The sequence below is a fragment of the Garra rufa genome, chromosome 4 (assembly GCF_049309525.1).
Source record: "Garra rufa chromosome 4, GarRuf1.0, whole genome shotgun sequence".
NCBI lineage: Eukaryota > Metazoa > Chordata > Actinopteri > Cypriniformes > Cyprinidae > Garra > Garra rufa.
In genome coordinates, this window is record NC_133364.1 from 40,039,835 (window position 1) to 40,052,992 (window position 13,158).

At 36.3% G+C, this 13,158-nt stretch overlaps 1 protein-coding gene across 1 annotated transcript in view; it reads left to right on the top strand.

Annotated features, from left to right (window-relative positions):
• The first annotated feature begins 8,510 nt into the window (after window positions 1-8,510).
• Window positions 8,511-13,158, top strand: part of LOC141332944 (uncharacterized) — a 28,440-nt gene continuing 23,792 nt past the window's right edge. The window contains exon 1 of the mRNA XM_073837902.1: window positions 8,511-8,729. Coding sequence (XP_073694003.1) covers window positions 8,555-8,729 — 175 coding nt within the window. The 5' untranslated portion in view covers window positions 8,511-8,554. The remainder of the gene's footprint in view (window positions 8,730-13,158) is intronic.

The following is a 13,158-nucleotide window of genomic DNA, read 5'->3' on the forward strand; positions in this document are numbered from 1 at the left end:
TGCATCTCATTTCAGTCCCTTTTCATCATAAACACACTATTTGCTCACCGGCAAGTAATGATTAACAAATACAGCTTTTTTGAAACTTTAAACAGTAGTTTCCATTCAAATGTGAAGTAAATATTTTTAAAGTTTGAAGAAATAATAATAATAATAATAATAATAATAATAATAATAATAATAATAATAATAATAATAATTGTAATTTAGGTGTATGTCCATGAAGTTGTTAATATTCTGCGTAAGGGTCATTGACATATGTGACCCTGGACCACAAAACCAGTCATAAGGTTAAATTTTACAAAACTGATGCGTATACATCATATGAAAGCCCAATAAATATACATTTATATTGATGTATGGTTTGTTAGGATAGGACAATATTTGGCCGAGTAAATCTATTCGAAAATCAGGAATCTGAGGATGCAAAAAAAATCAAAATACTGAGAAAATCACCTTTAAAGTTGTCCAAATTAAGTTTTTAACAATAGATATTACTAATCAAAAATTACATTTTAATTTATATACAGTAGGATTTTTACAAAAAATCTTTACTTTATATCCTAATGATTTTTGGCATAAAAAAAATCAATAATTTTCACCCATACAATGTATTTTGGCTATTTCTGCAAATATACCCCAGCGACTTAAGACTGGTTTTGTGCTCCAGGGTCACATATAAGAATTTTCGACAGGCCAAATTTAAAATACAAAAAATATTATGTACACATTAATTCATGTTAAATTTTTAAATTAAGTTATTTTAGTGTTTTTTCATCTAGATTAATTAGCCGTAAAAAGAAAAACGATGTGGTGCGACCATTTATATTAAAATTAATTTATTTCCCTAACATGCTTAATTTTTTAGATGTTCTCAGTGAAGTGTTTAGAAAGTATTTGCAAGTTTTTGTATATATTGATCTTATTTTTGTTCTATAATTTCAGAGTTGCTTTCTTAAATGTAGTTAGCATACTTATTTTTCCTGCAAATTGCCTTAAACTGATCAAAATGTTTTACAAATACTATTTACTTGAGCACACTGTAGCAGTGATTCATATTTCAAACACAGAAATTGGATATTTTATTTTTAATTTAATAGTTATTCCTATTATTGGTCGCACCACATGATGAGCGGTCGCTCCAAACGACGTAAAGGCCATACATCATTAAAAATGTATTTAAAGAGATGTGTGAAAAGCGCACCACATGGTATTAACTGCTCAGTTGACCCTACAAACACGAGTGGATTACTTTCGGTGGACTCAAACTTGAAAAGTGGTGTGTATTGACATCTACTGTGTTCATAGTTGAAATAAGATTGCATAAAAAACTATATCCCAAATGATACAAAAATAAAGTATTTTATGTATATACACCATCAATTTAATATAAAAGCACAGAAAACTGCCAATCTGAGATGTATATAAATAATGGAAAACACTCTGCGGTGGTCACACCATATGATATTTGGTTGCACCACATGACATTTTTAAATTCAGTCAAAATTTACAAGCAGAGAATTGGCCACCTAATTCATTTTGAAATTTGTAATAAACATAAAAATTGTAGAAATAACTTAATATTCTTTTTTTTTTTTTTTTTTTTTTTGAGGTCATACCAAATGATATACGGTATATGATGCAAAGTCCTATCTTTTAATGGATTTCAACATAAAAGCCACAAAATCATCATTTCTCGATATTCACGCCACATGATATTTAATAAAATTGAGATCATCTGACAAAGTTTGCACATTAATGATAAAAATCTGAATACAAATGCTTAGCAATTTGATACAGGATTACAAAACACTGGAAATCATGCCAAATAGCACATCTGAATAAATTTAGGGTAATTTCAAAGAGCCAAAGCACAAATATTGCGAGGACCCTCTTGGAATTGCTCAGTTTAGTATTTATTTATTCTTTACACTTAACTCAAACATGTTCATGTTCCATGTTCAATCTGCACCAGACTTCATATGTTTGATAAAGGTTCTGACGTGAAGACATCTACATGCCAATATTCTGTTAACAGTCACAGCGCCACCAGCTAAAAGCAGGAATATCAAAGACTTTGACTTATTTCTCCCATATTAACCACTTTAAATGCATATTGCTCAGGGTCTCCTGCTTTCCTAAAGCCACCAGGCTGCTTGCAACTTTAATTTTGAGTGTTTTTTTGCCTAATCAGGTCCATTAGCTGTTACTCTGACTAACTCCCTTACTGGTGCGATGACTACTGAACTAGGGAGCTGATTGAGATGCTCACAGAGATTTAGTTTGCATAGATTTTTTTGTCTGTTAATTATTCTCATCTTGAACACACAGGAAAACACTTGGTGAAGTGACCGAGATCCACGTGACACACTTTTTATAAAGATGGTGTTTATTAAAAAGGAGAGTAAAGACATGAAGATTGAAGAAGCTTTCAGGATCAAACATGAAGATACTGAGGAACAGCAAACAGAGATGGCGTTTATTAAAGAGGAGACTGAAGATGTAAAGACTGAAGAAGCTTTTAGAGTCAAACATGAAGATACTGAGGAACAAACAGGTTGGTTTCGTTTATTCTTACTTCAGTCATTCTAGTTCACGAATCTCTTTATCTCCGTTATTTGTCTCGTTATTTTATCACACATTAAATGATGATAAACAGTAAATAGCAAAAAAAAAAATATATATATATATATATATTTGTGTAACAAAAACAATGTAAAAAAAATCACTTAGGTTTGCAACTGTATCTACAAATCCACCTGCAAAAAGTAAACTATGAATGTGAGTGAGATTTGTTGGCTATAATCAGTTTTTTGTCATCCTCACACACAATCACATTTTTAAGTCAGCGTCTTGTAAACATCACTTTCTCTCCAGACATGAACAACTCAAAATCAAAAATTTTAGAAGGAAATGAGACTGAAAAACACTTTCTCCTTTTGAGAAACAAATGCAATAAGTGCTGTTTTTGTTGTCACATTGTCCTGTGATGCACATGGAAGCTGACAATATTCTAAATTCTAAATTCACGTTATAGTTGAGAGGAAATCATTTTTCTAGTAATTTTTCCAAGTTTATTGGTGGGGGGAGTAAACGTACAGAGCTCTCTTTCACCCTCAATACCACGAATGAGGTGAAGCCCTTGAGGAACATAATGAAACCCCAACAACTCACCCCAGCTCACTGCTTTGGGTGTGTGTTGACGTCGCCCTGTCTCTGGGGCTCACCTAGTTGACATGGTATCCGCTGACAATCGGCTGTAGGTGCTGATCCACCATCTGCTCTTGGTATGGACTGGATCTGGTGGCTGCACCCTAATCCCATCTGCCATCAGCCAAGTCACCACCTGGCTCCTCCCTTAGTCACCACCTGGCTCCTTATGCTCCCGGCTTCTCACACCTTCATCGCCACCTTGGTTTCTCCCACCATCATCGCCCTCATCCTCCTCCAAAGCCCCTACTCTTCCTCATCAGTTGGGGGGTGTAATATCATTTTCATGGAGATTTAGTTTGTTTTCAGTTACCTGCTTTCTTTACTTTAGCTTCCCACCACCAATATGTTGTTGTGTATGTGTATTTAACAGGCACAGCTGTCTTTATTCATAATCATTATGTGCCCTGTTGAAAAAAAAAAACAGCATATGCTGCTTAGGTAGGTTTTGAAGCATGGATGCTGGTTTGAGCTGGTCCTTAGCTGGTTTAAGCTGATCATGTGCTGTTCATAAACTGGTTTAAGGTGGTCCTGAGCAGGAGCTAGTTGCTTAGGATCAGCACATGACTGGCTATGGACCAGTCTAAACTAGCTCAGCATCCAGCATCCATGCTTCATAACCTACCTAACCAGCATATGCTGGGTTTTTTTCAACAGTGTAAGTTTCTCGGTTTATTTCATTCATTGTCTGGAATGGTTTGTATCTAACATTCTGTTTCATAACCTTGTGTTTTCGTTTTAAGATTACAGGTTAAACCTCCTGTAGTTGTTTAGTGGATATAGGATCTAGCATACATGTTGTTGGATTTGATGTTTTACTGTCTGTTGCTTTGTGCCTTTAAACTGGTGTTAACCTTGTTTGGTTTCTTTTCACCCTAGACCGGAAAGAGGAGAGTCAAGAACTGAATGTAATGCAAAAGAAAAATCAGTATGATTCAATGACCGTGGAAAAATCTTGTAGTTACACACGGACTCATAAAACAGATACTACGAACCTAGCAGATGCTGAAAAGAGCCCTTTCACCTGTAAACAATGTGGAAAAAGTTTCAGCCGAAAACACAGACTTAATGTCCACTTGAAAACCCACGAAGAAAAGCTGTTCATATGCCCTCAGTGTGGAATTAGATTTACACGGAAAAAGTATCTTTATAGCCACTTGAGAATTCACACCGGAGAGAAGCCCTACTCCTGCCGACAGTGTGGGAAGAGCTTTGCACGAAATGGAAATCTTAAAATTCACATGAGAGTTCACACGAGAGAGAGCCCTTTCACCTGCCGACAGTGTGGAAAGAGTTTCTCTCAAACAGGGTCTCTTAATGTCCACATGAGGATTCACACTGGAGAGAAGCCTTACACCTGCCCTCAGTGTGGAAAGGGTTTCAGTCGAAAAGAAAACCTTAAAGTCCACTTGACAATCCATGCTGGAGAAAAGTTAATTTGCTCTCAGTGTGGCAAGTGTTTTACACAGAAAAAAACGCTTAATGTCCACATGAAAGTTCACACCGGAGAGAAACCCCACGCCTGCAAACTGTGTGGGAAGAACTTCTCAGTTAAAGGAAGTCTTACATCCCACATGAGAACCCACACTGTGGAAGAGCCATACATTTGCTCTCAGTGTGCAAAGAGTTTTAAACGAAAACAACAACTTGTGGCCCATATGAGAAATCACGCTGGAGACCTGGAAGAGCTCCACACAAAAAGGGTCTGATGTGAAAATTCACGAGTGAGAGAAGCCTTTTGCTTGTGGTCAGTGTGGAAAGACCTAAATATATAAAGAAGGCTTTCATCGTCACATGAGGATTCCCTCTGGAGAGAAATGTTTCAGGTGTTGCAAGTGCCAATGAGATTCTCAGACAGGAATCAGCTTAAGAATCACATTATAGAGGAGCCTCACACATGTGCCATTCTTGAAGATGGCTAAGGACTCAGCTGTCGGATTGACTTGGGCAGGTCATTCCACCAGAAGGGTGCATTGTAATGTGAAAGTCCCTGAAAGTGATTTTGTGCCTCTTTGTGATTGAAAAAGGAAAAAGGTTTAGAAATAGGAACATTTTTACTCGGGACAAAGATAATTCAGTCTAATAAAAACATATGAAATATCATGTAAATGTCAAACCCTGTCCGTGTTCTTTGTTCAAGAGTAAGCTGAAAGTGAACTTTTAAGTGATACTGATACTTTTAAGTGTACTATTTCAATACTCCTTGGGACTAAATTGGCCCAATTTCTAGTAAATAATAGTATGCTTTAAGTATAACAGTAGTAAACTTTGATTACGCAACTACTTTACATCTCTGTTTTCAGTTTGTACTGCAAGTATACTAAAAGTGAACTTGGGTATACTGATTATACTGATATTACATTTTTAATGCATTTTTAGTACTCCCAGTTATCTACTAGTTAAGTAGTTTTACACTGCAAGTATACTCGTAAGTTTTCTTTAAGTAAAATTTAAATCACATTTTAAGTATATTGCTATGTATATATTTTGTTATATGAATATCTGAACTTACAAAACATCAAAAGAATAAACAAAACAAAAACATTTTATTCTATCTTCATGCATTCCTTTTTAAAAACACTTGAATGTGGGTAAGTTTCATAAAAAGTAAATAAAGAAACAACATTTTGAACAAAAAGCTAAAAAAAAAGACTATTGGTGATAATCAAAACGTAATCCAGAGCATGACAGTCATAATTACCTCTTCATGGGTTGACATTTGTAATACACAGTTTTCCATATCTATGGTTTTGATACTGTTTTATGTCTGATGATTGTGTTAGATTACATGAAATTCTGTTCAGAAGATGTGTAATAGCTGTAATAGCGCCCCTAGCGGATAACAATGAAAACATAGATTCTCAGAGCTCAAGTATAGCTCAAATATATTTTTAGATTTTTTTTCCAAGTGTAAGTCAAGTATACCTAAATGTTTCTGAGATTTCTGAGAAGTACATAAAAAGTAGACTGAAAGTATACTTTCCGATATTAGTTTTAAAGAAGCATACTAATAGCAAACTTGAATAAACTTCTTTTTCGTAAGGGATGTCTCCCACACATGACAATATTAGAAGAACGATTCACATGCAACTTTAGCTCGGATGCAGAAAAAGCAATTGATTGTGTAAACTGGGAACATTTATTTCAGGATTTAGGATTTAATATTGAACAAACTATGCAACTAGATTCTGTTTTTTTCTGATGAGCAGACCCCAAGTGGTCTGCTAATATAACACATGATTCATATTATATAAATAACAGCTTTGATGCGTCGGCTTGATAACTTGTGGTTAAAGCGCCACTCAGTGGTCAAAGCTTCAAATGCATTTTGCAGACGCGGTACCCACTTTATATCATCTGTATAAAGTTTTGAAAGGTTGGATCTTGATAAATTTATCCTTAAGTGTAAAGAATTTCCGCAAGAATATACATACCGTTTATAACCAGTATTTGTATTCTCCCTAATCTTTCCAAATACTGCATGTTTCATCTCTAACAAAGGCACATGAATAAATGTAATGCACACAAAGACCTTGGTTAATTTATTTACAATTGGACATGGAAAGATGATCTGTCATTTCAATAACATAATTTCACAATTTCAATTTGGAAGGGATGGATATAGTTATTATTTAGAAATTTAATGTAACTACAAAAGACAATTATTTTAGTCCATGCTAAATGGTAGCCTTGGAAAGTCAGCAAGAGATGTCACTTAAAATCTTAAACTGTAAATAAGGTGTGTGTGAACTCGACTGTAAAATCATCATCTTTTGTCCTTATTGTCTGTTGATGTTTGTGTCTGATGTGTTTAATTGTTCTCATAGTTGAGTGTGAAAGCAGCGTCTGAAGGTGTGCTTTCCCTGATGTCTATGATAATGAGTACTGAAGATCTGCTGATGAGTCTGAGCTCTTCCTAGAACTGCTGACATCCTTTCAGTGCTTTGTTTGCTTTGTCTTCATCTGTGAGGACGGCCTCCTGAAATCTCAGTCAAACTACAGCGTTTCTCTGCTTGAACAGAGTTTGATCTCAATCAAGAATCTGCTGGAGAGTCTCCTGATCTTCATCTGAGAGGAACTGATATTCGAGGTATTTTCTTCTCAAAACTCTACTAACATTATAACATGTATTTCTGTTGCCCTGTGACTGACATACCTGTAGAGATTTTCCATTTCAGTCAAAATCAATTCTTTTAAACCCATCAGTATAATGCTTTACAACCACTGACTCTTAATAAAAGAGGAAATTCGATTTTATGTTTTGGCTTTATATTCTATGGAGAAAGTGAGATGGAATAAGATGGATATATATATATATATATATATATATATATATATATATATATATATATATATATATTTATACAAATTATAATAAAGATTGAGTTATATTTAATAAATTAAACAGTAGAACTAAATATAACTATATCATATAAACTACAAATTCTTAATGAGTTTGAAATATTCAAAGATCTATTTAATCCTTTGTAATATGAAGATCAAGATACTTGAGGAGAATATCACAAATGCTCAGTAGTTGGTGTTATAATTGCAATAACTTCACAATTCACATTTAGATATAAGCCAAAACTTTTGAAAAAATCTCTGCATTTCTGATTTATCCTTTAAATAAATCCATTATCTGACCATTTGAATGTGTTTTCTGTGTGTGAATTTCTATTGTGTGAAGAGGACTTTTATTTTGTTGAGGTGAGATGATGTCATAAGGCTGCGCCACACTCCTGCATCTGTGTTTCTGCTGAAGAAAGGTTTGGTTGTAATCATTTAAAGTGTTTAAACTAAAATAACTTACTCTGATAATTATATAGAGAACTGTGAATTGAGTTAATAGTTGATGAATGTAACACTGTAATGTTTCTAATAACAATACTTTTTTGTGAGTAAACATGCATTTCATTTCAGTCTCTGACTCTCTGATCATCATAAACACATGGTTTGTTCACTGGCAAGAAATGATAAACAAATACAGCTTTTTCAAACTGTTAACAGCTGGGTTTTCAGCCAAATGTGAAGAAAATCTTTCCAAAGTTCCCAAAAAAGGAAAAAAAAAGTTTCCAAGTTTAGATTTTGCACAATTTGCATTCTTCTATTAATTTGTAGTGCTAGTTTTGAGTGTTTATTTAATCTAATTCAGGTCATTTAAGTCCATTCATTCTGACTGACTCCCTTACTAGTGTGCTGACTACTGAACTAGGGAGCTGATTGAGATGCACCCAGAGATTTAGTGTACATTTCTTCTTCTGTCTGTTAATTATTCTCCTCTTAAACACACAGAAAACTCCTGGTAAAGCGACTGAGATACACGTGACACACTGATATAAAGATGACGTTTGTTAAAGATGAGAGTGAAGACGTGAAGATTGAAGAAACATTCAGAGTCAAACATGAAGATCCTGAGGAACAACAAACAGAGATGGTGTTTATTAAAGAGGAGAGTGAAGACGTGAAGGTTGAAGAAGCTATCAGAGTCAAACATGAAGATACTGAGGAACAAACAGGTTGGTTTCATTCTCAGTCTGCAGTCATTCTGTAATAACAGGCATTCATGTATATATACACTCATATATGTATAACTTTAACAAACAATGCTGTTCGATATATCATTTCGTTTCATTGAATTTTGTAAGTACAGTAAGGAAAATTGCAGTAACCAGTGCGAGCGGACTGACGTTATCAAGTATTCTGTTCTATTTGCAGTATTACCAGACTTGCACTGTCCCGTTATCAAGAGTTTACACTAAATAAATGGATAGATAACTCAAAATATTTGGAAGAGGGAAATGACTTCACTTTTGAAAGAATTTGCAACTGAAACTCCTCAAAAACACTTTCACTCATTTTTCACTGATATCTTAACACCAAGATTTATGTTGGGACCATGAATTGAATCTGAAGGTCCAAAACAACGTCTGATTTACTTTAAAATTAAAAATAAAAAGAAATCAAAAGAAAAAATACAGAAAGTTTAGAGACAACCAGGGGTCTCATTTATAAGCGTCACGTACACACAAAATTCAATACATACCTTTCTTTTTTAACACGGTTTTCGGTTCGGTTCGGTTCTGAAGGCTTGACACATAAGTGTTTTTTTTTTGTTTTTGTTTTTTTTTAATTCTATGCTCAGGCAATTGGAACAGTAAGAGGTTAAGGAGAAAAAAATAAAAGCGATTTATTGCAGTACTCCTTTATTTTACTTAAAAGCCAAGAAAAGTACACTAGTTCCTAGTGTAGGCTGTTGTATAATAAAAATAAATAAATAAAATAACACTGAAATCTCACAGCTGCTGCTAGCCCGAACTGGGGAACACATAAATTCCTACATTTTGAAAATAAACATAATTTGACCATTTCAAATAAACATATTTGTACTTCAGTAAACATAAATAAACCATCTTAATTAAACTTAACAGTACTCCAGTATTACTTTCTCTGCTATCCTCCTTCAGACAGTGATATTGCTGGGTGATGGTGCTGCAGTCATGTTGGAAGTGTTTCCGTTTGAGTAGGCTATAATACGTGTAAAACAATGCTTGCACACAGTAATTTTTTTTTGTTCACCGTTTTTTCTTCCTCGGCATTATACTCAACGGCAAAACTGAAAATGTCCCCACATCGCGGATTTGAAAGACGCCGACGCTTCCTCGTACTGTTGCCTCACTTCACCGCCGCTCGCATGTTAAAGTGTGGAATGATGGTTAAGCGCCCCCTAACTTTAGTGCATAGTGATTGAATATTTACTCTCAGCTCGTAGACTTACAGGCAAACACAAACAGTCAATTCGGAGAGAAATAAAACGCACATAAATTATTTACACGTAAAACCGGAAAAATTCACAAGCGCGTATTGAACCGGGGATGTCGTACCGAGTGGTTCAATATTATATTGAGAATTGTGTAATTAAATTGAATCGTGAAAACAGTGAAGATTCACAGCCGTACTTTTCGGATGGCAGTACTGACATACAGAGATTCCAACTATACACAAAAAGCATATAAACAGCAATTTTACATTTACTTAAAATGTAAAGTTGTAAAGATGTATTTGCACAGCAGAAGAATTAATTGGGGAAAAAATGTAGATCAAGAATCGTTTTGGAATCGGATCTCTCATAATTGGATTTGGATCATTAAGTGCCTGAAGATTCCCACCCCTAGTTCTACATTTACATTACATTTACATTTATTCATTTAGCAGACGCTTTTATCCAAAGCGACTAACAAGTGGGAATATAACAAGTGATTCATCCTAAGGAGGCAGATCAACATAGGAAGTGCTCAAAAATACCATATATCAGGCGTTGTTAGAAAAGTGCAGGCTAGAAGGGGAAGATCAAGAAAGAGAGATTTTTTTTTTTTTTTTTTTTTTTTTTATAGCGTCACATAGTGGCGAAAAAGATGGGTTTTCAGCAGTCGCTTGAAAGCTGTTAAGGAGACTGAATTCCGGATAGGGGTGGGAAAATCATTCCACCAGGTAGGAACGTTGAACGAATTGTTCTGGAAAGTGATTTCATACCCCTCTGTGGTGGTACAATGAGGCGTCTTTCACTAGAGGATCTCAGTCTTCTGGAAGGAGTGTAGATGTGTAGTAGTGAATGGAGGTAGGCAGGTGATGATCCGGTGGCTGTCCTATAGGCCAGCATCAGTGTCTTGAATTTGATGCGAGCTGTAACCGGTAGCCAGTGCAGGGATATGAAGAGCGGTGTGACATGGGCCTTTTTGGGCTCATTGAAGACCAGTCGTGCTGCTGCATTCTGAATCATTTGTAGAGGTCTGATTGTACATGCTGGAAGACCAGCTAAAAGAGCAGTGCAGTAGTCCAGCCTGGAAATGACCAGGGCCTGTACGAGGAGTTGTGTAGCATGCTCTGTTAGGAAGGGCCTGATCTTTCTGATGTTGTGCAATGCAAACCTGCAGGATCTAGCAGTTTTAGCAATGTGATCTTTAAAGATCAATTGGTCGTCAAAGATCACTCCCAGATTTCTGGCTGAAGTCGATGGGGTAATTGTTGATGAACCTAACTGGATGGAGAAGTCATGTTGTAAAGATGGAGTGGCAGGAAAGATGAGGAGTTCAGTCTTTGCTAGATTGAGCTGTAGATGGTGTTCCTTCATCCATGCAGTTCTGGTGTATGCATGGTTTTATGAATCTCAAAACTTTTGTGAAAACTACGGAGAGTTATATGAATGAGACCCCTGCAGTTTGTCTTTTCCCCATTTATGCTCTGCTCTTCTGCAGACATTCTTGAGTGAGCATATGGTATCATTTACCCAGGGCTCAGACCAGTCTATAAAGGTGCCATTGAGTCTAAGACATTTGCAGAGATGGAATTAAACCTGAATAGGAGCTCCTCAGCACTCAGATCTATTTGGGAATCACAGAGGGATAGAGTGGCTTCACAGAAAGCTAAGAAAAATGGCAGAGTGGCAGAGGCAGTTAACCATGACTGGTGAGCAGATAAAGTACGATTTGAAAGATTAAAAAAAAACCACAAGGAACCATAAACATAACAGTCTCGTGGTCAGAAAAAAAAAACATTTTCACACAGCTCAAGGTCACAGACAGAAGAACCATGCAGCAATACTAAATTAAGTATATGTCCATGCTGATGGGTATGGGCAATGACCAGTAAGTAGCACTACAGTAGTCCACATTTGAAGTGGATCAAAACCTTTCATCAAAGTTGTCATAAAACCAAAACAATGCCAATTTCTTGTCTTAGGACAACTTTAATCCACTTCAAATGTTGACTACTGTATAACATAAGCATGTAATAAGTTGATAAGGTCCTTAGCTAAAAGGTCATCAGTACAACAAACATGAACATTAAAATCTCCCAGAATTACAGAGGATGATAAATCACTGCTATTAAAGAAGAGGATAGGTGTCACACCAGCCCTGCCCCTCACTGACTGTTGCTGCTCCCTCTGCTGCTTCGCTGGTTACTTCCTGTTTGTCTGCCATAAAGGCTGGCTCAGCACACACACTCAGTGTGAAGTATTGCGTTTCTCCTGTGTACCTTTACCAAGCGTTTTCCCAGTTTCCCAGTCTCTGTGTTTTCTTAGTTTCCTAGTTTATTCCTGGTTTTGTTTTCTAGTTTCAGTCTAGTTTCAGTCTTTATTTTCTAGTTTCAGTCTAGTTTTAGTTCTTAGTTTAGCCTTGTTTTATTTGTTTGTTTCATTTGTGTTCCTTTTTACTCTGACTGCCCATTTGGTTTCTGGACTACTCTCTGGATTATCCTCGTTGTGATTGTTTGCTGGTGTTTGACCCTGTCTGTTTGACCACGTCTTCTAATAAAGCCTGCGTTTGGATCCACACATCAGTCTCCAGATCTCCCTTGTTACAATAGGACATGATGTGTGGCCAAGTATGGTGACCCATACTCTAAATCCGTGCTTTGAATTTGACCCGTCCAGGTGGACACACACTCGGACCACTATTGCTGTGGCGCCCGGGGAGCAGTTGGGGGTTCAAGGGTCTCACCTCAGTCGTGGTATTGAGGGTGGAGAGCGCTGTACATTTACTCCCCCCAACTACAATCCCTGCTGGACCAGAGACTCGAACCTACAACCTTCAGGTTACAAGACTCGACTCTCTAACCATTAGGCAACTACTGCCCGAGAATGGACCATCAAATTCCAGAGCAAATAACGGCAATTCAAAACTGCTAAATTAAAGTGACAAGTCAAGAAAAAGTGTCTTTATAGATGGAGGTCAGATCTCCACCTCAACCCATAGTACTAAAAGAATTACAGAACAAACTGTTTGTTGGCAGCAGTTCAAAAAATTGGCTTATAGGCCGGGACACACACTCTCTCGTCGGGCAGTATGTGTTTCGGTTAGTCTGTTTGGTGTGTTCCACACGTAGGGCTCAAATCAGCACGAATTCCCAGATTCAACATCACGGAAAGTGAGAACTCTTTCGTCGCCG